General features: G+C 35.0%; 1 protein-coding gene across 2 annotated transcripts in view; it reads right to left on the reverse strand.

Moving 5' to 3' along the window:
* The window catches only part of SCAMP1 (secretory carrier membrane protein 1), a 110,890-nt gene that overhangs the window by 77,173 nt on the left and 7,961 nt on the right, over positions 1-25,756 (reverse strand). The window contains exon 2 of one of the 2 annotated variants that reach the window (XM_051991816.1): positions 12,914-13,105. In XM_051991816.1, coding sequence (XP_051847776.1) covers positions 12,914-12,988 — 75 coding nt within the window. In that variant the 5' untranslated portion in view covers positions 12,989-13,105. Of the gene's footprint in view, positions 1-6,991; positions 7,149-12,913; positions 13,106-25,756 lie in introns of those variants that run through there. The other variant, XM_051991817.1, reaches the window with a different exon arrangement.

The following is a 25,756-nucleotide window of genomic DNA, read 5'->3' on the forward strand; positions in this document are numbered from 1 at the left end:
AAGAAAAATAGACAAATCTCTCAATAAAGGTAACCTAATATAATAAAGAAAATCCCAGGAAAAAAAAAGCAGCAAACCTATTCTGCCACTGTTATCTTAGGCAAGTGACCTTTCTCAACCTCAGTTTCCTTGTCTGTAAAAAGAGGGATTTGGATTAAATGAACTCTTACACATGTCCTTCTAGGACAATATCCTATAATCCTATAAATTAGCACAGTAATAGATGCCTATAATGTTTCTAACCTTTCTTTCCAGACTTATTACATCCTATTTCTCTTTAACTAGACTATTTACCTTTTCCTCATCTTCTATCCTTCCCACTTGTGTGCCTTTGTACAAGTCATCGTCCAGGCAAACAGTCTTCCATTTCTAGGATGATTTTCCCAATCAGCTTCACATATAAGAACTAGACTCTAGATTCAAGGAACCTCAGAGATCAACTCATCCAAAACTTCTCATTTTACCAATTAAAAAAAAAACAAAGGTTCAATATAAACTGAAAAAATCTCAATTGCTTATGGACTATATATATATATATATATATATATATATATATAATATAATATAATAATATATAATAGAAATGACAATTCTACCTAAATTAGTCTACTTATTCAGTGTACTACCAATCAAATTGCCAAAAATTATTTTACAGAGCTAGAAAAAAAATAAAAACAAATTCTTCTGGAAGCACAAAAAGTCAAGAATATCACAAGAATTAATGGGGGGGGGGGGGGGGGAATGCAAAGGAAGGTGGCCTAAAACTACATTATAAAGCGGCAGTCATAAAAAATCGTTTGGTACTGGCTAAGAAATAGAATAGTGGATCAGAGAAATAGGTTAGATACACAAGACACAATACTCAATAACTACAGTAATGTACTGTTTGATAAACCCAAAGACTCCAGCTTCTGGGATAAGAATTTTCTATCTGATAAAAACTGCTGGGAAAACTAGAAAATAGCATGGCAAAAACTAAGTATAAACCAGCATCTCACACCCTATATATCAACATAAGGTCGAAATGGGTTCATGACTTAGACATAAAGGATGATATTATGAGCAAATTAATAGAGCAAGGGATAGTTTATCTATCAGCTCTCTGGAGAAGGAAGGAATTTATGATCAAATAAGAAACAGAAAATGTTGTAAAATGCAAAATGGATAATTTTGATTAAATTAAAAATTTGTATTGCATTAGTACATTAAATTTAAAAGGTTTTCCACCAACAAAACCAATGCAGCCAAGATTAAAAGGGAAGCAGAAAGCTGAAAAAAAAATATCTATAGCCAATGTTTCTGAAAAAGTCCTCATTTCTAAAATACATAGAGAACTGACTCAATTTATAAAAATAAAAGTCATTTCTCAATATATGGTCAAGGGATATGAACAAATGCATATTGAAGTCATTTATAGCCAAAAAAAAAAAAAAAAAAAGTTCTAAATCACTATTGATTAGAGAAATGCAAATTAAGACAACTCTGAGTTATGACCTCATACTTCTCAGATTGGCTAAGATGACAGGAAAAAATAATGATAAATGTTGGAGGGGATGTGGGAAAACTGGGACATTAATGAATTGTTGGTGAAGTTGTGAACTGGTCCGGCCATTCTGGAGAGCAATTTGGAACTATGTCCAAAGGGCAAAGTTTGATTCAGCAGTGTCACTACTGGGTCTGTATTCCAAAAAGATCATAAAAGAGGGAAAAGGATCCACGAGTATTATAGCAGCTCTTTTTGCAGTAGCAAGGAAATGGAAATTGAATGGATTACCATCAACTGTGGAATAGCTGAGTAAGTCGTGGTACATGAATGTGATGGAACATCATTGTTCTATAAGCAACAATAAGCAAGTTATTTCAGAAGAGCTGAAAAGATTTGCATGAACTATGCTGAGTGATGTGAGCAGACCCAGGAGAGCACTGTATACAACAAGATTATGTAATTATCAACTGTGATAGACTTGGCTCTTCTCAGTAATGCAATGATCCAAGACAGGAACAAAAAATGCCATCCACATCCAGAGAACTATGGGGTCTGAATGCATATTGAAGCAAAGTATTTTTACCTTTTTTTTTTTTGGTTTTTGTTTGCTGTTTCTTGTGGTTTTTTTTCCCTTTGTTCTAAGTTTTTTTTCACAACATGACAAATATGGAAATATGTTTAAAATTATTGTATGTGTATAACCTATATCAGATTGCTTACTTCCTTGGGGAAGAAGGAGATTAAGGAGGAAGGGAGAAAAAAATTTGGAAATCTAAAAATCTTACAAAAAATGATAGAGCACCAGCCCTGAAGTCAGGAGGACCTGAGTTAAAATCTTGTCTCAGACACTTAACAGGTCCTAGCTGTGTGACCCTGGGCAAATCATTTAACCCCAATTGCCTCAGGGGAAAAAAAGAAACCTGAAAACTATCTTTATATTTAATTGGGAAAATAAAATACTATTTTAAAAAAGAAAGAAAGAAAAGGTTTAAAAAAAAAGTTCAGGGAGATTAAGTTACTTGCCCATAGTCACTCTGGTAAACAATATCAAAGATGGCATTTGGTGCTCTGTATGTCCTCCATTGTATCTCCCACTTTCTCTGTTTAAATCTTTTCTTTCTTTCAAGTCCCTGCTATAATGTCACTTCCTATATGAAGCTTTATGCATATAAATTCTACATCCCAAATCTGGGGCCTTTGTATTAGTAATTCCCCACGTCTGGAAAACACAGATTAGTTTTCTCCAAAGCATCTTGGGTACCACTTCCTGTACAAGATCTTTCCTGATCTCCCTAGTTGTTAGTGCACTCTCTCTTAAAGTTATGTTATATAACCTTCTAGATATTAATGACATATATGTAACTTTTTAAAGCTGCAAAACGCCTTGTTAGCTCATGTAATTCTTATAAGAAAATACTTTGTATTTACTTATTCTAGAGACACTGTATCTCTTTTCTCTTCCCAGTAAATATAAAGCTCCTTTGAGGGGAAAGAATTCCATTATTGTCCCAGCATCTAAAAGATAAATAGGTGCTTAATGTTTGATAATTTAGTCTTCTCAGGTATCCATTATAGCCATTCTGTTTGTGTTTCTATTATATAAATTATGTTTCACCTTGTACTGTTATCTGAGTACTTTTTCTATCATGGAAATGAATTTTGGATTCTTAAAGACAAAGACTAGGTCCTGTTTCATCATTAGCAAGTGATGTATATATTAGGTACTGCCTATTTCTTGGAACTGAATTTTTAAAGATCCTAGAGACCATTTAAACCCTACTATTGCACTATTTTGCCTCCCTAATCATGCCCTCCCTGGTCTCTACCCTTTTTAGCTTTAAAGTGTCAGTTTCCTCCCCTATAGATTGTAATTTCCTTGAGAGCAGGAGTTGTCTTTTTTTTTTAGTATTAGTATCTCCAGGCCAAGCAGTTTCAGCTCAAAATAGGTGCTTAATAAATGTTTACTATCATCTATTTCTTCCTATCACAGTATGCCCTCATTAGTCACAAAATCATCTATTGCCTTATGATGTCGCAGAATGTCATCTTACACTATTACTTAGCTTTTCACATTATGGTTACAATAAAAAATAGGGACACAAAGTATTCACTTATTTAAACAACTCTTAAATGAGGACACTTCCTCTACTAAGGCATGCCCACTCTTTTCCTGAAATTTACAGTAACAATTGTGTAGACTCCTGAGTTGCTTAAACTGATAGTCAATTTATGTTGAACTTTGGACTTAAACTTATCTTTTCTTGGCTCTGAGCCCAGTTCTATCCATTACAAGACACTATCACTTGATTTTTTAAAATTGTATTTAAGAGAAGAATTTGTTTTTATTGACTGTAAAATTCAAGAATAGTAAAAAAGAAAAATCTCATTTTAGTAAATATTTATTGTCTAATGAGCTTTTTTGCAACAAACCAGGTAATATCAAATCAAGATGGCATGTTGAAACTTTTCCAAAACTCACTTTACTTCTGGCGGGTTTTTTTTTTTTAATGAAAGAAAAAGCATTTAGCAAACATTACTGATGTTGTGGATGAAATGCCAGACCAGCAGTCAGAAAGACTAATCTACCTAAGTTCAAAACTGTACTCAGACACTCACCCTGTGACTGTGGGCAAGTCACTTAATGTTGTTTACCTCAGTTCCTCATCTGTAAAATGAACTGGAGAAGGAAACAGCAAACCACTCCAGTATCCATGCCAAGAAAACTCAAATAGGGTCAGGAGGCAGACTCATTGAACAATAACAGCAAACATTTATTATATGTGAAAAGCACAGTGCTGACCATTGGCCATACAAAAGGAAACAGATCCTGCCATCAAGCTGCTTACTTCTGTGAAAGGAGACAAGATAGTTGAATGGTAATCAAGAAGAGGTATTTTAATTCAAAAACTGAGAATTCATAGAATCATGGAGAAGTACTTAGATATTAGCCTCGCTTTATCAGCAAGTTAAGCAATTGGCTGGGGAAAAAGGCAGTGTGGTAGGAAGAATTCTATATAGTGGGCAACTGGAGTTGCCACTAATCCTAAGCATACTATATAGTATGTCTAAAGTTACAAAAATGTAATTTATGATAAACTTAAAACAATTCACAACTATATATATGTAAAGGGTGTTGTGAATTCACTTTGTAAACTAGAACCATGTAAACATGAATTGAATCATTAAAGTAACTGAGTAATTTTACAATAGCCTAAAAACTTTTAATGTCATATTGTTACTGCCTCAAAAACTGACCTAGATATAAGAAACTGGCTTTGATTGTAAAGGCTCAATTGAAAAAGATGTTTGTGATGACTTTGTGATGAACATAAAGGAAACTCAAAGGAAAAACAGTTAAAGAAATACTAATTTTGGAAAAACAAAAATAAAAAACAACAAAGGGAAACAAAATATATTTAAATAAGAGGGAGATAAAAAGTTAAGAGACTGAACGTTTCAAAACAAAATCTTTGTATATGGATACAAAGGGTGAAAGGACCATAAGAACAAAGGTTTTGAAACTAAACTGTTCCTGAAAATTGATCTGGTAACATTTTATAATTAGTTTCTACTTAAGATGAAGGTATTAGAAACTCAGTTCAAATCTGCAGGAAATGTGGATAGAAATCCTAATTAAAAAAAAAAAAAGAAAAATACACAATAAAGATGTAGAATTCTGAGAAAGAAAAATGGGCTAAAGAAATTATGAAAAAAGAAAAAAACATAGGAGTATACCTATGTTGAAACGAGTAATAGAAATATAGATGAAAAGAGTGAAAAATTGAAGATGAGTAAAAATGTTCTAAATTAAAGTTTTGTACTAATACTATAAGTTTTACTTCCTTTAACATAAATTGTATCATTCAGAATTTTCTGCGCTTAAACAATCACTGCCATTTGGATGTATCAGTTCTTAAAAGGTATCTAAATTTTAAAAGACTGAATTATGTCACATGAAATGATATCATTTAAAACTACTTTGGTATGGAATTACTGCAAAGTTTTTAGGGAAGAGTCAGTGCAAAACATAACAACAAAGCAGATTACGCTATAAAAATGTACTGAGTTAACAAGAGGTTAAACTATGTAAAAAGATGCACTAGATAGAATGTACCTATGGAAAAAAGCAAAAAATCTTGAAATAAAATTGGAGGAATACTCAATTTTCTGCATCAGCAAAGGTTACAAAGACTAAGGTTTATATGTGCACAGTTTCTGAAGGATTAGAAATAACTTTTATGTGGTTAAGAAAAAAATTTTTTTTTAACATTATGTGAATCTTATTACATCTACAGAGGCATATTGAACAGGAAAAAAAAAATAAAAGCTTCTCGCCACTCATAAACAAAAGCTGTGTTTAAAGGTGATATAGGCATTAAGGATTTTTTGACTAAAATATAAAGTGAATTTTTTCTTTGGAAATGCCTAATAAAAGACAAAATTAACATAAGTGTAAACAAGAAGGCAGAAACTTGCAAAATCACAGTTATTGCAAATGCATACTAATTCCTGCTACCTGTCAAATCGTTCATGAGAAATGAAGGGACAGCTAAGTTAAATAAATTAGGGAAAGGGGTAGGATTCATGAAATAGCAGCATTTCTTTATGAAACACAGAGCCATGAGACAGTAACCATTTCCATTTATTAAAACCAAATTAGAGAGCCAGTCCACAACGCTTTCATCTCACTGAAAAAACTAATGGGGACTTTGACTGTTCTACCACAAAGTATTACAGAAGCTGTAGGCAAGTGAAGGAAAAAAGGTGAACTGGGAAATGCAACCAAGAGCCTAGGTGACGCACAAAAGGAAGAGTTCGGAAAGTATTCTGGTTTTACCTTGCACCGGACAATTGAGGTGCCTTGAAGACAACACTCATCTGCAGTTGGGGGTGGGGGAACGATTTTTCTTAAATGCTTATTTTATCAACTTTTGTTTTAAAATCCATATTCAGGATGCCCATCTCTCCCTCCCACTGAAGGCTGGCAGAGTGGTGCCAAGGAGTAGCAAATACCAAAGCCCCCTTTCCCTGTGCAACGCAGTACCTGTCATCATCACCACCTCCTTCTCCTCCTCCTCCTCCTCCACACTTTTCCCATCACTCCCACGCAGCAGCTCGCAGCCTTCACCAAGAGGCACCCCACCCTCCCCCGCTGACACTCGCCCGGGTCCCCATGACAACCCAGCCCCTCTCCTCTTCACCTCTAGCACCCCCCTCGCTGCCCTTCCCCCTTTCGCAGCCCTTCCCCCCGGGCCAATTTTTTTTCTCTTCCACAACCCCCCCCCAGCGCTCCTCCCCAGGGGGTTGACCCCTCCCCCCAAGGCAAATAAGCCCCCAGGGCTACAGGGAGCCGGAGCCCCCTCCCCTGCTCCCCAACCCGGGGCGGGTGAGGGACTCCCAGGGACTTGGGGCTGAGGACCGATAAACTTGTGCCGGTGTCCCCGCGGAGCCGCGTCCGCCGGGGCTGGGGGGCGGGGAAGAGAAAATACCGGCGAGGCCACTCACCTTGAAAGGGTTGTTGAGATCCGGGTCCGCGAAAGGGTTACTGTCGAAATCCGACATCTCGCTCGCCGCGTCGGCCGCCGGAGGGCCCAGGGGCAGAGACAGGGAGATGCCGCCGCCGAGGCTGCCGCCGATGCCGATGCCGCCGCCGCCGCCGCCGCCCCCCTTGCGCGCTCACGTCGCTGCCGCCGCCGCCGCGGAGCCGATCCCGGGCCAGCGCGATGGCCTCCTATTGGCGACCCGACGGGCCCCAGCTACTGAGCATGCCCGGTGCGGCCCGAAGCGGCGGCCCCTGCCGGGCACTAGTCCACCGCTCCGGGTTTTCGCGGAAGCTCAGTCGGGAATAGAGAGGAGAGCGCGAAGGGAGGGAGCCAGAACTAGAGCTCAGAGAGAGCCACCATTTCAGCCTTGGAAAGGAGGGGGTTTGCGATTGGATCGTGTGGTTTTATGCGTGGCCTGGTGGAACGGGCGCCAGCGACAGGAAGCCGGCGTGTGGCACTGAGCGCTCACCTAGGGCCAGGTGGTGGGAAAGGCGTTTTTGCTGGGAAGGAGACACCTACCATGACTCCTCCCTTCCCTCTGTCCCCCTCCCTCCCCAATCACCCTCTTCTAGGAAAATCCCCACCATTTCCCAAGGAGACGGGGACGTTAGTGGTTAAAACGCCCTGCAGAGCCCTGGGGTAGTTTTTAGTTATAAACGACGATGTGGTAATGACGTGGCAAGTTATGCCCGCAGTTCTTAAAAAAAAGAAAGCGGAGTATCCCCCCTCCCTCTCCTCGGCTCCCTATCGACTTGTGGCGCCTCCAATCTCCCCTCCAAGAGTCCACCTTAAAATCCTCAACTGTTTTAACTGTTTTTCGGCACTTCGGGTAAACTCCAAAAGATGGAGAAACGGATAACATTAGTAGGTTCTTCTCATTGAGCATGCTCAGGAAGCTCACAGGGGTTACCCCAAGGGGCATCCTGGCAAGACCTCCAAAAAAAAAAAAGGCAACTGCCTCGGAAGTGACGCAAACGGGAGGATTGGCAAAGGTGTGAGACTAGGGTCTCCACGTGCTTTTTGCTGATTTTGAAAAGGGGTGTGAACCCTGTGGCTTTTTGTTTGGAGTCCCACCCAAAGTTCCTTCTCAGATTTGGAATTGCCAAATATTGGAGAACAGGTGTGTCTAACTTATAAGTGAGGGGCCGTTGATACTTCCCAAAGAATCTCTGCTGCCTCACATGACAATTTTAATGTCATGTTACCTATATTTTATTGTATTTATATTTTGTTACATTATAATTAATTTAATGGCATATTAATCTGCCCCTGCTTCGACTCAGGTTTTTTTACCCTTGGGGTAGAATTCAGTTCAATTCGATAAATATTGATTAAGCACTTATTAAGTGCCGTCAAGCTGAGGATACAAGAAAGAGGCAAAAAAAAAAAAAAAAAAAAAATCCCTACCCTTGTAGAGCTTACAAGCTAAGAAAGGTGGGGGTGGAGAGACAACATGCAAACAAACATATACAAAGAAAATGGTAAGAACATGCAAGCCTCTTCTTTTGCAGCATGACAAGGAGTCTAGGAAGATTTGGTAAATCTCCTTTTCTAAAGGTACTTGACGGCTGGGTGACACTGTTCAAATGAATCAGGATAGTCATTATACACAGTTAACTTATTAGTGTCTCCAAATAACTCAAATTGTAGAGCATTTGCATACCAGTAGTAGACTAGTCTGTACAGACTACAAACAGTGAGACTAGCTATCAACGCCTGATGAAGCATGACACCAAGGTTTTTATGATCATACACACAAAAGAGCAGAAAAATAAGTCTATCCCAATCTGGCAATTCACCTAGTAACTAAGTTCCCTTCTGACTTTAAATCTGTGATCTCATAACCAGCAAATGCACACTCGGGGAAACCTTTTCCCCTTACTACAATACTTATAATCTGTCCTTCAACCTCATGGATGCAGCAGATGTCCTTCAGGGGGGATTCTGTCCCTGGACTGATGAGGAAGAGTTCCACTTACACACACATACATATACTTATACACACACCCCTTTTTGAGTGTTCAGCTAAACAGTGACTGGCCCAAAATAAGCAGGCTTGGATGGATTGCAATCAGCTTCACCAAATGCAGATCTGGTTACAATATCAGATCTTTTTACTCCTGTTATTCTGGAGGGTGCCACCATCCTTCTAGATAGTCAAGAAATTATTAGTTCTCTCTTATCCTATACATCCACTAAGATACCAAATCATATCATTTCTACCAATAAACATCTCTTTCATCTGTTCAGTTTCTCTTTTTACAGTTTAAACCCTCCTTCAGACTCTCCTTCAGAGCCTCAACATCTCTAGCCTGGACTATGGCAACATCTTCATAATCCATCTCTCTAATCTTGCCCTCTCCATGCCCTACTCATAATTGCCAAAATGATTATTCCCAAAAGACCATGTTACTCTCCTATTTAAAAAGTCCCAGTAGCTCCCTACTGAATATAGAACCAAATACTACTTCATTTTTATCCCATCCTTTTTTATTTTCAATTTTGTTTATGTTTTGTAATTATTAGTATCATAGTATGGATAGGTAACAACTATACCTATAGACATCACACTATAGAAGAGCTAGTCCTAGAAGACCTTAGAGACCACCAGTCTGAACATGTCCTTAACAAAATTTTTTAAGCTGATAAGGAATCAAAAAGGTTTAGAGACTAGCCAATGAAAAAAATGGGAAAACATTTATTACCAAATCTTTTGAATTTACCCAGAGGTTCAATGAAGTGTTAAGCCACCTTTAAAAAAAATCAAAATAATTTGTCAGGTTCTCCATAAATCATTACCAATGGCTTAATGATTGCTAACAAAGTTCATCATCTTCACTATGACATAGAACAGTTAGGCACCTTAAAGTTCTTTTTGTTTTATTTTTAGAAATACTGTAGCCTAGGACACTCCAAACATGTTACATTTTAATTACTCCTTCAAAAGACACTTGTCAGACACTAAACCATTGTTGGTAAAGTTGTGGATTGATCCAATTATTCTGCAGAGCAATTTGTACTATGCCCAAACTGTACATATCCTTTGATCCAGTAGTATCTGTACTAGGTCTGTATTCCAAAGAGATCATATAAGAGGGAAAATGACAGAACTAGAAATTGAGTAGATGCCCATCAGTTGTAAAAGGGCTGAATAAGTTATGGCATATGTGTAATGGGATTCTATAAGAAACAAGGAGCAAACTGATTTCAGAAAATTCTGGAAAGACAAATTGATGCTGAGTGAAATGAGCAGAACAAGGAAAACATTGTACTCAACAAGATTATGTGATGATCAACTGTGATAGACTTAAAGAGTTGATTTTAGGCAATTTCAATAGACTTGTGATAGAAAATGCCATCTGCATCCAAAGAGAATTATGGAGACTGAATGGGGATCAAAACATAGTATTTTCACTCTTTTTTGGTTGGTTGGTTTGCCTTTGCTTTTTTATAGTTTTTTTTTTCCCTTTTGGTCTGATTTTTCATGACAAATATGGAAATATATTTAAAAGGATTGCACATTTAACCTATATCAGATTGCTTGCTATATTGGGGAGATAAAGAAGAGAGAAGAAAAATTTAAAACACAGTCTTACAAAAACAAACTATATATATACTTGGAAAAATGAGATATCATTGAGGAAAAAAATACTTGTCAGAGGTGATGCCCTTTCAATGAATATCTTTCTAGGACAGAATACCTGTGAACCATTGGCAGGAAAGCTAAACTAAAAGCAGGACAACAGAAGAAAACATCTAAGCCAGTGATATCAAATAGTAGCTATTATTTGTCTAGAAGACCAATAGAACATTATGGTTTAACTGGATAGCAATAACAAACATTCTAAGTAAACAAGTAGCAGAAAAAGACTAAGAAAGATATCTTATATCCCAGAAGCATGCTTTGAAACATGACCTTTTCCCCTCAGGTAGCTTCATTTCAGTTTATTCAAGAGCTATTAAGTACTTTGTGTGGTATAGTAATAGGTAGTAGAAGCCTTGCAAAGTTTAGTTAAGATGTGTCTACTTCCTTCATACAGTTTATAATCTAGTCCTGTTTTTTTGCCCTCCAAAAAAATTATTGTGAGCTTCTTATAGGCAGGGAGTGCCTATGTTTAGCCTAGAATCTATATACAGTAGGATCTTAATAAATACTTATTGAATTGGGGGAAAAAAATCACTTCTGATAATGATCATCACTTTGTTTTTGTGACTGGTCCTTTCTTTACCCTTCCTGTAATTTGTCAATGACTAAATATTAAGTATGAGTAAGAGATTTTTTTCCTTCTCTGTATATCTCCAGCATCTACAACAGTACTCCGAAATAGTAGGCACTTAATAAATATGTTAGTTAATTGATTGAGCAAATGAGGTTCTATTATAAAGGTTCTATTATAGTTGTAAACTATAAGTTATTCCCTGTAACTTCAGAGAATTAGACTGATAGAAATTTCAGGGGAGCATATTCAGAGAAGAAAAAAATCCCTAATCTAATAAATTGTTCAATTATACATACACTGTCCCTGGGGCTTCCTTGGCAAAGATACTGGAATGGTTTGTGATTTCCTTCTCCAGTGGATTAAGACAAACAGAAGTTTGCCAACAATTTGTACTTGCCCAAGGTCATACAATTAGTGTATGATGTTCAGTTTGAACCCAGATCTTTCTAACTTCATATGAGTACTGGAAAAAATGGCACCATGTAAACAATAAAGCAGTCTCTAACTATGAGCTGATTAGTATTTTTATTCTGTATATTATAAATAATAATCATTGTGTAATGCAGTTTGCAAAGCCTAAAACTTCATTTTTAGTTTTTAGATAAATGGAATAATGCTTGAAATCGAAGGGCAGTTCTTGATTGTCAGAAGATAAATAGGAAATAAATGCTTTAGGACTTAAGATGGTAGGAATCAACAGAATTGTCTTTGAAGACTTTATGAAGAAGGATCAAAATAGTAGAATTTAAGTAACTGAGGAAAAAAGAGAAAGAAGCAACATAAAATTTCAAGAGTTTTGTAAGCATTCTTAGTTTATCTGGAAGGGATTTCAACAGCTAATTGAAGATAATATTATTGATATAGATTGGAGGATCTTGGCTCAGAAATGATTCAGAGCAAACATGCAATAATTTATCCCTAAGAAATTGTTGTGCTACAGTTCCCTTTTAAAGTCCTGACTCAGTTTCCCTAATTGTCCTATTCAGTTACTCTGCCTCAGATTATAACCATTCCCTCTTAATGTTAGGATAAAGGTCTTATATGTTAGACCTTAGGCTATAATCATTCCCTCTTAATGTTTGATAGGAAAAAGGTCTTTATCCCTTTTAGACATCATTAGAATATCAGAAGCCTCCCTCCATTATACCATCCTCATCTTAGGTGCCTCCCCCCATTAGGTCATCCCCATCCAGGTACCTCCCTCAATATGTCATTGTTCTTGTTACCCTATAAAAGAATCTTGTATCTGACATTCACAGCTGGATTCTTTGAGATGATAGTTTCATTCAGCCCTGCGACCAAACATAGATCCATTTGGTACCAGTAAATCTTTCCATTTAATAAATTATTAAATACTCTCTAATCTCTGTCTTGCTCAGTTTCTCCAGCCTTACAAAATCACAAAACCCTGAAACATACTAAAATTTCTATGCATAACCAAAATCAACACTTCAACTCATCTATTCCTGATCTTTGAGAGTCTTTTAAAGTTAATTGTTTCTAATGCTGGGTCCATGTTTCTTTTCCACTAATTTGTCCAATTTAAATTGTAAGACATCTGAGAAGAAGTTATATGTTAATTTCAGATTATGTACACTGCTTCAGGCTACAACTAATACTCAGTAAACAATTAATCATGAAGGGCAATGGGATATTTATCTTACCTCAAAGGGATTGCTGAGGTCTGGATTCACAAATGAGTCAGAAATGTAAAGGGACATGTCTCTCACTGGGTTCATCCAGAAGAGTTATTACTGCTGCTACTGTTCATACATTATGGGATGATATGACCTTTTTCAAAGACGAATTCAACTCTTTCATTAACTGGTCTTCATTTTCAGAGGAGATGGTGATGCCTGCAGAATAAGAAAAGAAATACATAATTGTTTTGTTTTGATTTGGTTTGGGTTTTTATCACAAGACAGGGTTCATTCTGGAAAGGAAAGGATCAGCAATTAAAATATACAAAAACATTCATATGACTGGTGCCCAAGAGATCTAAAACTTCTGTTTTAAACAGAAGTTCTTAACCTCAGTATGTGAACTTTTAAAAAATTAAATTTATTTCAACATAATTAGTTTCTTTTGAATTTATACATTTTAAAGCATTATTTTGAAGTGTCCATGGGCTTTACCGAACTGCTAAAGGAATCTATAATGATAAAAGAGGTTAAGAAACCTAATTTAGAAACAGAGGTTCCTTCTTAAGGGAAAAGTTCAGATTATGCTTTTTAAATTTTTTTTACCTTTTAAATGCAAAATTTATAACATATGTAGCAAATACTCTCTGGTTTTTTCTTCCAGAATCAGACTGTTGTCTTTCACTGTATTGTAAAGGCATCATAAAAGACTGAATGCTTCTCCTCTGCTGCTCTGAGCTCAAGCCCCCAACTAGCTGTATTCTCTTGTTAGAAATAGATAACTAGCATCTAGTTCTGTTTAACATTGGGGCATATAACTTCAAAGCTGCAAAAAGAAAAAGTCTTTAAACATTTCTCCCAATATCTCCAAGGCTTGTTTGCTCTATATCTTTCAGACTGTGATGGACTAGACTCAAAAATTAGCTCAGTTCCTACATAACCCTTGATCCTATCAAATTTATACACAAATGTGACATGACTACCATATTAATCCTTCAACTTGGCTGAGGTTCCAGAGGTTCCTCCAAAAAACTATTCCTTGGGGCATCACTACCATTGGTACTTCATTGATTCTGGCATCCCAGTTGATTCCCAGATTCCTATGGTTCACTTTCTCAACTGGGATGGGAAAATCACTGAAGCTTACAGGCCTCTTTGAATACCTCTGAAGCCAGTAAGAGTCTCATCCATTCACCATATGATCTGTTTACTAGAACTAGTTATAGAATTTCTATGCATGCTCTTCATTTTCTGCAATACATTTCCCTTACTCATCATTTTTTTTAATAATAATTAAAACGTTTTATTGACAGAACCCATGCCTGGGTAGTTTTTTACAACATTATCCCTTGCACTCACTTCTGTTCCAATCTTTCCCCTTCCTCCCTACATCCCCTCCCCCGATGGCAAGCAGTCCCATACATGTTAAATATGTCACAGTATATCCTAGATACAATATATGTGTGTAGAACTGAACAGTTCTCTTGTTGCACAGGAAGAATTGGATTCAGAAGGTAAACAGAAGCAACTCTTTAACATCTTCTTCCACGTAGAGCAATTATATCAGCCAAGCAAACAGTTGACCCGCATGAGATCCCATTAGATATATATTTATAATAAAACCCAAACGGCTCACACAGCATTAATACCCAAGTAATACATGCTGGGAAGTGAGATGGCTCAATGGATAAGAGTACCGGGCCTAGAAACAGGAACACCAGTTCAAATCCAGTCTCAGACTCTTGCTGGGTAAATCACTTAACTTTTATTTCCCTTAAACCACCAGAGAAGGAGATGGCAAGCCAGTCCAATATCTTTGCCAAGAAAATCCCATCGACAGCATTGGTGTGCTATAGTCCATGGAATCACAAAAAGTTGGACGAAACTGAACAACAAATGTACATATTAGAAACATAGCATAGTCTGTATAAAGTTTACTCTTACTTTCTGCCCATAATAAAAACAGTCTATGAGGCAAGATTTCCAAAAGACTATGGAACTGTTAATTATTCTGATGAATTTGATACATATTGTCCTTTAAAAAAAAAAAAAAAGGAACTAAGATCCTACAGAAGTATTTAAGAAAGTGAAAAAGTAATGATTAAAATCAGCACAAATAAGTGTGTTTCTGGAAATGGCAGGGAAAAGTTTTCTTTTTATTCCTATTATCCGAAAAGGCATAATCCCTTCAAAAATGGTTTCCAAAATTTCTCATCTTTACAAAAGCAAACTTTTTTTCATCTACATTAATTTGACTGAGAAAGGAATATAATGGCATTTACAAAAACAATTTTACCAAATGCACAGGATTAAAAATAAATCCAAAACAAAGCACATAGCAATAATTGTTATTTTCTAAAGATCCCCATGATTTTCCACAAGATAAATTAGATAACTAAAGTCAAGTGTTGCCTCAATTGCAATATGTCTTGTCAGGTGATGCTATCCAAAAAATAAAAGATTTCTTCCTCATTCATGATATGGAACAAATACTAAGAAGTAGAGAAAAATGCTTGACTTTTCAGATAGTTACAGGAAATATAGCCGAAAAAGTGTGTTTCATATAGGTCTGTCCCATGTACAAGTTCTATATTGATGTAGACCTTGTAATGAATAATAAAACAATGAATAATAAGGCATTTAAGTACAAAAAAAAAAAACTGTTTTGTACTTATGGAATAGGAGATTGGTCAATGAGAGTCCAGTGCTTACATCATACTCTTCCTAGTACCAACCTACAAAAAGCCTTGGTGAACTTCTTACAAGATATTACAATACAAAGCATGCCTAAATACACTTTGAGGATTGTATTGACTTGCTGCATGTTGATGAAAAGCCTTTTAATTGGCTGCTAAACCAGAGGTGACTATGCAAAACAAACAGAAATAAAATGAAAAGATTTCTCTTGCTCTTTCTGGCATTTTTCAAATAAGAAGGAAGAAATACTGTGTACCTCCAAGTAGAGAGTGAGGTAGAAAAACACCAGCAGCATGCACTTTTGCATCAGTCTTATCAGCCCACTTGGATTACCATATGGCCACAAAAGCATGATCCTTGTTTCTTTTGTCCATGGTGTATTTGTTCTTTGATGATCTTGAATGAATATCAGCAACTAACCCTTATATAATACTTTAAGGTTAACAAAGCACTTTATATATTTAATTTGATACTCAAAACAACCCCATTAGGTTAAATACTATTAGCCTTATTTTATTTTATTTTTAATTAAAGCTTTTTTATTTTCAAAACATGCATGGATAATTTTTCAACACTGACCCTTGCAAAACCTTGTGTTCCAAATTTTTCCCCTCACCCTCCCACTCCCTCCCCTAGATGGCAAGTAATTAAATATAAGTTAAACATATGCAATTCTTCTATACATATTTATATAATTATTGTGCTGCACAAGAAAAATCAAAAGGAAAAACAATGAGAAAGAAAACAAAGTGCAAGCAAACGACAACAGATTGAAAATGTCATGTTGTGACACCCACTCAGTCTCCACAGTCCTCTCTCTGGATGTAGATGACTCTCTTCATCACAAGATCAATGGAATTTAGCCTCATTTTATATAGGTGAGGATTTTGAAGCTGACTGAAATCAAGTGATTTACTCAGGATCATACAACTAGCAAATATATGATGCAATATTTGGATTCGGACATTCCTGACTCTAAGTACAGTATTATATCCATAATGCACCTATGAGGATATCTACTATTAACTATCTATTATGACATTTATTAATTTAATAGAGAAGAACAGAGAGGGCATATTAGTCAATTATAATGTAGAATCAAAAAGTATAAAATCTGTTTTCACCTTCCATTCTACTGAAGGTAGAACAATAGACACAACAAGAAGAGCTGGATTTGAATCCCAATTTTGCCCTTTACTGTCTATGTAAGGTTCAATATGTTTCCCAGGCCCCAGTTTCCTCAACTATAAAACAAGAGAATTAGGCTAGAAAACCTTTAAAGACTCTTCCAGATTTAAATACTATGAATTATAGGGGTAACCTATTGGGTATCTTATAATGATTTCCAAATATGTTTATGAAATATGTAGAATAAAAGAATTAAGAGTTGGACGATACCTACGAGTTCATCTAGTCCACTCATTTTATGAATGAGAAAATTGAAACCCAGAGACATAAATTTGCTCAGTCATACAGGTAACAAGTAGCAAAGGGAAAATTTGAACCTAAGTAGTTAACTCCAAGATCAGCATTCTTTCTCCTCTTCTACAGTGTCTCCATTTCTCTTTCTTTCTCAGCAATGGCTATAGTATGTTGATCACCTGTTTTAAAATTAAAACCTATTATCTATTAGCAAGCAAATTTTAACAAGCAAATATTCAATACAACTAGTATTTATAAATCTACCAGAACTGATATAGGTACTAGGAATACAATGATAAAATTATTTTAAAAGTTCCTACCTCAAGTAACTTACATTCAACTAAGGGACACAATAGAAATGTAGCTAAGTAAATATAAAACTTGCAAAAAGTAAACACAAAGTAATTTGGAGGAAAAGAAGGAAGTATTAACAATCCGGGAATCAGGAAAGACCTTGAATAAAATGTGGCCCTCTTGCCAAGCTTTGAAGGGAGCTAAATGTAGCCAAGAGTTTGATTTGGCCCCCACCTTTGGAATGCGGACATGTCCAACTACTTCCTTCCTCCTCCCAAAAAATGAGAACTTTTCTAGTCACCACTCGCAATTTCAGCCCTACAGGGAGATTTCTTTGAATTTTCTTGAGTGGGAAAACAATGAATTGGGTACTGTGACTCAATAATGCCTATTCCCCACCACCACACAGACACGTGCTATACTCCTGAAGAAGAAGAGAAGGGTCCAAATTTGCCCTACTTTGGACATCAATATCAATTTTAAAAAAAATTTTTTTTGGTTCTTATAGTCCTGGATGAGGGAAGAATTTCTGCCCTTACATTCAGAGAAAAAGGGACCATTCTGGGTTTATCTTATTCTCATATTCTGCTATTCACTTTCTCTCTTTTCTCTTGCTTACCCCTTTGCCAATAACAAAAGACACAACTGGGAATAACTATGATATTAATTAAAAAAAAAAAAAAGAAGGCATGAACATAAGTGTAAAGAATAGGGAAAGTTAGGAATAGACATGGTTTTCTAGGGTAGGGAAGAAAAAGAAGATAAAGAGGGATAAACAGAATAAAAGAGTCACCATCCTCCTTCTCAGCAAATTTCATCAATCAGTCTTTCTTTAGCCCTAGAGATGTCTCCCTGATTTAACAGACACACACCCATCACAACAGTAGCAATGAGAACTATTGCAACTAACTGTCCTTCCATCTTCTCATCAAACTGAAAATGATAGCCTAAAATTGAATTGCTCATGATAAAGCACTGGCAATTAGTTTCCCAAAAAATCACACAATGAGGTTCCTCCACTCCTTCCCCATATTCTTTTTCTATCTGTTGATCATCCCACGCTAAAGAATTACATTCTTGCCAGTTGGACATCATACCCAGAATGTATTTATCTTTGGAAGGGAGAGATACTAAGAGTAAGATAAAGACTCCAAGATACAAGGTGAGAAAGGAATTAATTTCATATATTGGGACAACCTGAGCAGAGACATGGGGCCAGAAATAAAATTTATTGCTAAGCATTCCTATCCAGCCCACTGTTATCAGCCCCAATCCTAACCACTTCTCATCATTAATATTTCAACAGTGACTGTTGGGATTAGTGATGTTGGGAAATTCAAATATTGATTATATATTTCAAATTCAATTGTGTAACTGCAAAAATCCAACCCTCTTCTTTGAGTCTAAGTAGAGAAGCTCATGAGTCCAAAAGTTCAGTCTTTCTGAGCTAGTTGCCAAAGGATTAAGCCTTCCCTCATTCATTGTTAATTAAATAGAACCGCTGACCTTGACTTTAGGAGTTTAATTTTCTCATTTTGCATTCTAATTCCATGGTTACTGTTATCTCAGCTACATCTGCAAATCATTCCTGCCAAGAGAAGCATGCTATTTCATATAACTTCAGTTTCTGAGAAACTGAATGATTATCTGCATGTCATACGAGAAAAGCATATTAGATGACCTTGTCCCATCTTAAGGCCCCATCCTTGTAAATTTTAGGTGGGCTTATCTTGTGACCAGGAATATTTGAGTCTGGTGCTCCTGTCCAAAATCAATGAGCTCAAAATGCAACTGGTCCCCATAAATTCACAAAAATAATCCTTATTAAGAAGTTAGCCTCATTGTACAATATGTTTCTCCATTAATGCAACCAATCATGATCCTCCAACCCCGTGATGTTGCCAGTTCCATAATGATTTTTGTTGTGTTCTTTGTTCTGTTTTTATAAAAATGTATTGCATCTTTAATTCTGGGTCTTTTGTCAGAGGCAATGTTACTTACCCATTTATTAATCAGTTTTGCACTTATTAATAAATAAGCTTATTTTTTATAGAATTATCTCAGTTTACCTTTTGTTAAGTTTCATACCTGTGTGTGTGTTTGTAAAATCATATAAATATACTTTAGTCTATCATTTCTGTCTCTGGAGGTGGATGCCAGCTTCCTTCATAGGACCTTGGTAGTTGATTTGAATATTTGTAGTATTCAGAATAACTTAGTCATTCATTGTTATTTTTTAATATTGCTGTTACTTTATGTGTTCATTTCACTCTTCATTATTTCATGCAAGTCTTTCCATGTTTTTCTAAAATCACTGAGCTCATTATTTCTTACAACACAGTAATATTCCTCATAACCATATACCACAACTTATTCAGCTATTTTCCAATTGATGGGCATCCCCTCAACTTCCAGTTCTTTGCCATTACAAAGAGAGCTACTATAAACATTTTAGAACATAAGAATTTCTTTTACTTTTTCTCTGATCACCTTAGAAAACAGACTTAATAGTGGATCATAGGATATTCACAGTTTTGTAATTCTTTAAGTATAATTGCAGTTTATTCTCCAAAATGATCAGTTCTCAATTTTACCAATTATGTATTAGTATCCCATTTTTAAAAAATATCCCTTCCAATATTTGTCATTTTCTCCATGATTTTAGCCAGTCTGATAGGTGTGAGATGTCTCAAAATTGTTTTAATTTGCATTTCTCTAATCAATAATACTTTAGAGCATTTTCCCATATGTATCTTTGATTTCTTCATCAAAAAAATTATCTGTTCATACTTCTTGACCATTTATCAATTGGGGAATGACTCATATTATTATAAATTTGGTAACATTCTCTATGTATTTGAGATATCTAAGAAAACTTTTATCCAAGAAAACTGTCCATAATTTTTTCTCTAATTTTCTGCTTTCTCTCTAATCTTGACTCATTGGTTTTATTTGTATAAAAACTTTTAAATTTAATATGATGTAAAATATCCATTTTAATACTCATAATATTTTCTGTCTTTTGTTTACTCATAAATTTTTCTATCTAATAGACTATATGATCTATGTTCTTCTAATTTTCTTATGCTATTTCCCTTTATATCTAGGTTATGAATCCATTTTAATCTTATTTTGGTAAATTGGGTAATGTTGGAATCCTTACCAAGTGTTAACTCATTAGAGTTGATAGAGACAATAATTATCTAATTTAGCATGGTTCAGTATGATTGATCTGATCCTACAAGAAGATGTTATGGGCCAGAACTTGAAACAAGGTACTAAGTGGAATTGAGGAGACAGTCTAAATCTAGTTTAGAATTGATTTAATCCTACAACAAATAATAGTAATATAATGATTAGTGTGTACTCAGTGAACAGCATATAAGCAAGAAGCTTTCAGGGCCAGATACAGAGCACTCTGGGAGATACAGAAGCCCACAAGCCCACTCTCAGAGGTGAAGTCAGATTTATTGCATCTTTCACCTTTGTGCTGGCTGGAGGCTGAAGAAAGCAAGGACAAAGGACAAGCTGCAAGAGCTCTTGGAACCAAGCAGAGAGATAAGCTTCTAAGGAAGCTAATCGGGCCCAAGAAAGAGATAAGAAATAAACGTTTGGATTTTATCAGCTGGCTGTATTTGGAGTGATTATTACTCTGAATTGAAACTAAGGCTGCCTCCAGAAAACTTCCCCAAGAAATCTGCTCCCACAGAGAATCATCATATATTATAAAAAAGAAGAGAACACCACAGGGTAAGTTATAGGTCTATACCTAATATCTGTCAGTTTTCTCATAATTTTTTCCAAATAGTAAATTCTAATCCCACAAGCTTAAATCTTTACATTAATAAAAATAATTACTCTATTTACTGCTGTGTGTTGTATATCTACTCTATTCCACTGGCCAGCCTTTCTATGTCTTAGCCAATACCAAATGGTGTTGATATTTACTACCTTTTAATATAGCTTAAGATCTGGTACTGCTAAACCTCCATCCTTTTATATTTTTTCATTAATATTTTTTACTATATTTGATCATTTTGGTGCTTCTTAATGAATTTTTGTTATTTTTTTCTAGTTCAATAAAATGTCTTTGATAATTTCATTATGATACCATTGAATAAGTAGATTAATTAAGATAGAATTATCATTTTTATTGTATTAGCTTTGCCCAACCCATGAACAATTGGTATTTCTCTAGTTCTTTAAATCTGACTCTATTTGTATAAAAAGGATTTTATAATCATGGTCATCTAGTTCTTGGGCTGGTCTTGTCACATATATTCCCAGATATTTTATGCTGTCTGTAATTATTTTAAATGGGGTATCTCTTAGTATCTCTTCTTGCAGCATTTTGTTTGTGGCATATAGAAATGCTAATGAGTATGTAGGTTTATTTTATATCCTGCTTTCAGGATATAAAACTTTGCTAAAATTATTATTTTTTTCAACTAGCTTTTTTTAGTTAAATCTCTAGTATTATTCAAGTATGTCATATTATCTACAAAGAGGTAGTTTTATTGACTCCTTGTCCATTCTGACTCCTTCAATTTCTTTTTCTTGTAATATAATATTTGTAATAATAAAATGGATATCCTTGTTTCTTTTTAAATTTATTTTTATTATAGCTTTTTATTTACAAGATATATGCATGAATAATTTTTCAGCATTGACCTTTGCAAAACTTTCTGTTACAACTTTTCCCCTCCGTCCCCCTACTCCCTTCCCTAGATGACAAATAGACCAATACATGTTAAATATGTCAAAGTGTATGTTAAACACAATATATGTAAACATATCCATACATTTATTTTGCTGCACAAGAAAAATCAGACTTAGAAATAAGGTAAAAATAACCTGAGAAGGAAATAAAAAATGCAAGCAGACAAAAACAGAAGGAGTGGAAATGCTATGTTGTGGTTCACACTCATTTTCCCATAGTTCTTTCATTGGGTGTAGCTGGTTCTCTTCATTCTTGAACAAATAGAACTGATTTGGTTCATCTCATTGTTGAAGAGAGCCATGTCCATCAGAATTGATCATCATATAGTATTGTTGTTGAAGTATATATATATAGGGAACATCCTTGTTTCATGTGTAATCTTATTGGGAAGTCTTCAAGCATCAAAATACTTGCTGATCATTTTAGGTAGTTGCTGCTTATCATTTCGAGGAAAAATCCATTTATGTCTACACTTTCAAGTGTTTTTTTAATAGAAATGAATGTTTTATTTTGTCAAAAGTTTTTTCTGTATATATTGATATAATCATGTGATTTTTTTTTGTTCTTTTATTATTTATACAATCAATTATGTGAATAGTTTTCCCTATGTTAAATTATCCCTGCAATCCTTGTATAAATCCTAGTCACCATGTGAAAGAATTTTTGTATTCATCTTCATTAATGACAAACAATTTTCTTTCTCTGTTGTTTTTTTCCTGGTTTAGATGTCAGCACCATATTTTTTTTATTACAGGAACTTAGTAAGACTCTCTTTTTGGCCTATTATGGCAGATAATTTACTTAATACTGGAATTAATTGACTTTTAAATATCTGGCAGAACTCACTTGTAAATCCACCTAATCCTGATAGTTTTTTTTAGGAAGCTTATTTATAACATGATCAAGATCTTTTTTCTAAAATAGGTTTATTTAGATATTCTGTTTTCTCTTTTGTTAATCTAAGCAATTTTAATTTTTTTAAGTTTTCTTCCATTTCACTTAAATTATGAAATTTATTGTCATGTAATTGGACAAAATAACTCCTAATAAGTACTTTGATTTTATCTTCATTAGTGATATGTTCACCCTTTTCATTTTTGAAATTAGTGATTTGGTTTTCTTTTTTTAATCTTATTAACTAATGATTTATCTGTTTTATTGTTTTTTTTTTAAAAATAAAGCCAACTACTAGTTTCATGTATTAATTCAATCATTTTTTACATTCCATTTTATTAGTGTCACCTTTAATTTTTAGGATTTCCAATTTAATATTTAATTGGAAATTTTTAATTTGTTCTTTTTCTAGTTTATTTTTTTTCATTGCATACCCAATTCATTGGTCTGCTCTTTCTTATTTTATTGATATAATCATTTAGAGATATAAATTTTCCCCTGATTATTGCTTTTGCTGCATCCCATAGCTTTTGGTATGTTTTCTTATTATTATCCTTTTCTTAAAAATAACAATTATTTATTGTTTCTATGATTTGTTCTTTAACCCACTCATTCCTTAAGAGTAAATTTTTTAGAGGCAGCTAGATAGAGCAGTGGATAGAGTACCCCCCCCCCACTCACCCCCCATGCCTCCTGAAGTCAGGAGGCCCTGAATTCAAATCTGGTCTCAGACACTTAACACTTCCTAGCTGTGTGACCCTGGACAACTCACTTAACCCCAATTGCCTCAGGAAAAAAAAAGATTAGGTTATTTAGTATACAATTATTGTGTTTTTATTGTTCTTTGTTAACTATAATTTTATTGTATTATGAGCTGGAAAAGATGCATTTAATATTTCTGCTTTTCTACAATTAGCTATAAATTTTTATGATCTCAATACATGTTCAATTTTTGCAAAGGTACCATGCACCAGGAAAAGTATATTCTTTTCTATATCCCTTCAACTTTCTCTAAATACCTATATCTATTTTATCTGAGATTCTAGTTATTTCCTTGACTTCTTTCTTATGTTTTGGTTTGATTTATTTAGTTCTGAGAAGAGAAGGTTTAAGTTCCCCACTATAATAGTTTTGCTATCTACTTCCACCTGTATTTTATTTAGCTTTTCCTTTAAAAATTTGGATCCTATAGCATTTGGTGCATATAAGTTAAATATTGCTATTACTTATTATTTATAGCACTTTTTATCATGTTTCCCTGTTTATCTCTTTTAATTAAAGCTATTTTAGTTTTAACTTTGTTGAGATCATGATTGCTACCCTTGCTTTTTTTTTTTTTTTGCATCAGCTAAAGTATAATTTATTCCAGCCCTTTATTTTTATTGTATATGTAGCTTTCATTTTAAAATGTATTTCTTATAAACAATATAGTGTCAGATTTTGGGTTTTAATTCATTCTGCTATCCATTTTCATTTCATGGGTAAGTTCATCTCATTCACATTTAAAGGTCTAATTACTAATTGTATATTTCCTTCCATTCTATTTTTCCTCACTTTTTATTCTTCTTTTCCATTATTTTTACTCATCCCTCCTCAGATATCTAATTTACTCTGATTACTACTACCCAACTTGAACCCTTTCTAAGGATTCTTCCCTTATACTCTCCTCTTGTCCTCCTATTTCTTGATCTGCATGCCCTACTGAGAGTCCCTTTTTTAGCCTATTGATGAGATTTAGGTTTAGGGAACCAAAATGAAATTAGGCTTTCTGGTGGTCAGGGAGTTAAATGATAAGGTCTATTGGCAGGTTCGGGGTTCAGGGAACCAAATAGAGAGGTTTGGCTCCCCTGCAATGCCTTAGGATTCAGTGCAAGGGTAGGGAGTTTTGGGACCTCCCTTCTGGTGGTACAGAAGTTCTCTGTAAAAGAATTTACAGACCCTAAAACCTAGATTGATAAAAGGGTTTATTATGGGGATTGGAAGTAAGGTTAGAAATCCTGACAGAGAGGCATAAAGTCTGATTAAGGAAATAGGTAAGGGTAAAGAGAGGATGGCACTGGAAAGAGTATTCCAGTGGACAGAGGCCCTTGACATGCCAAGCATGGAGCTGGCATGTTTGGAACCTCTGCAAAGAAAGGGTTTTAGTTTGGCTTGTTTTATAATGAGAGCTTTGGCTACAAGCTGAAGAGGGCTTGCGGGTGGAGTCCCAAGTTGGCTCCCTGGGTTTCAGCTTGGGCTAGAATTTGAATTGAATTCAGTGAGTTTCAGGAGTGAGTGAACCCCATCCAGATAACAAAGATGGAACTGTTTGTTCTTTGGGGCAGAGTCCCTTATTGAGGCAGAGTTGAAGTAGATTTTCTCCTTTAAGGATTTTGAGTTTCAGAGTCCCCTCTTCACTATCCCATTACTCTCCTATTTCTGTTAAGACTTTTATATCCTCCTAGATGAATATGTTATCTCTTTAATCCAGTTGTATCACTCCACCTCCTTTTGTCTGTCAGTGTAATAATTCTTCCATTCATACTTCATGTATATAATTGTTCCATTTTACCTCTCTTTACCCAGTTTTTTAAGGATTATCCTATCATATTCAGCACAATCCCAAAGCTTCTATTGATGTATGCTCTTCTTTCTGTATGCTCTTCTAAAACTACCCCAATAACTATAACTTATCATATTCTTAAGAGATATAGATCATGTTTTCTCATATAGGAAATAGTTTGATCTTAATAATAAATCCTTGATAATTAGTGTTTCATGTTTATCATTTTATATTTCTTCTGAGTTTGTAGATCAAATTTTCCATTCAATTCTGGTCTTTTTCACACAAATACTTGAAA

Source organism: Antechinus flavipes, chromosome 1 (genome assembly GCF_016432865.1).
Source record: "Antechinus flavipes isolate AdamAnt ecotype Samford, QLD, Australia chromosome 1, AdamAnt_v2, whole genome shotgun sequence".
In the NCBI taxonomy this organism is placed as follows: Eukaryota; Metazoa; Chordata; class Mammalia; order Dasyuromorphia; family Dasyuridae; genus Antechinus; species Antechinus flavipes.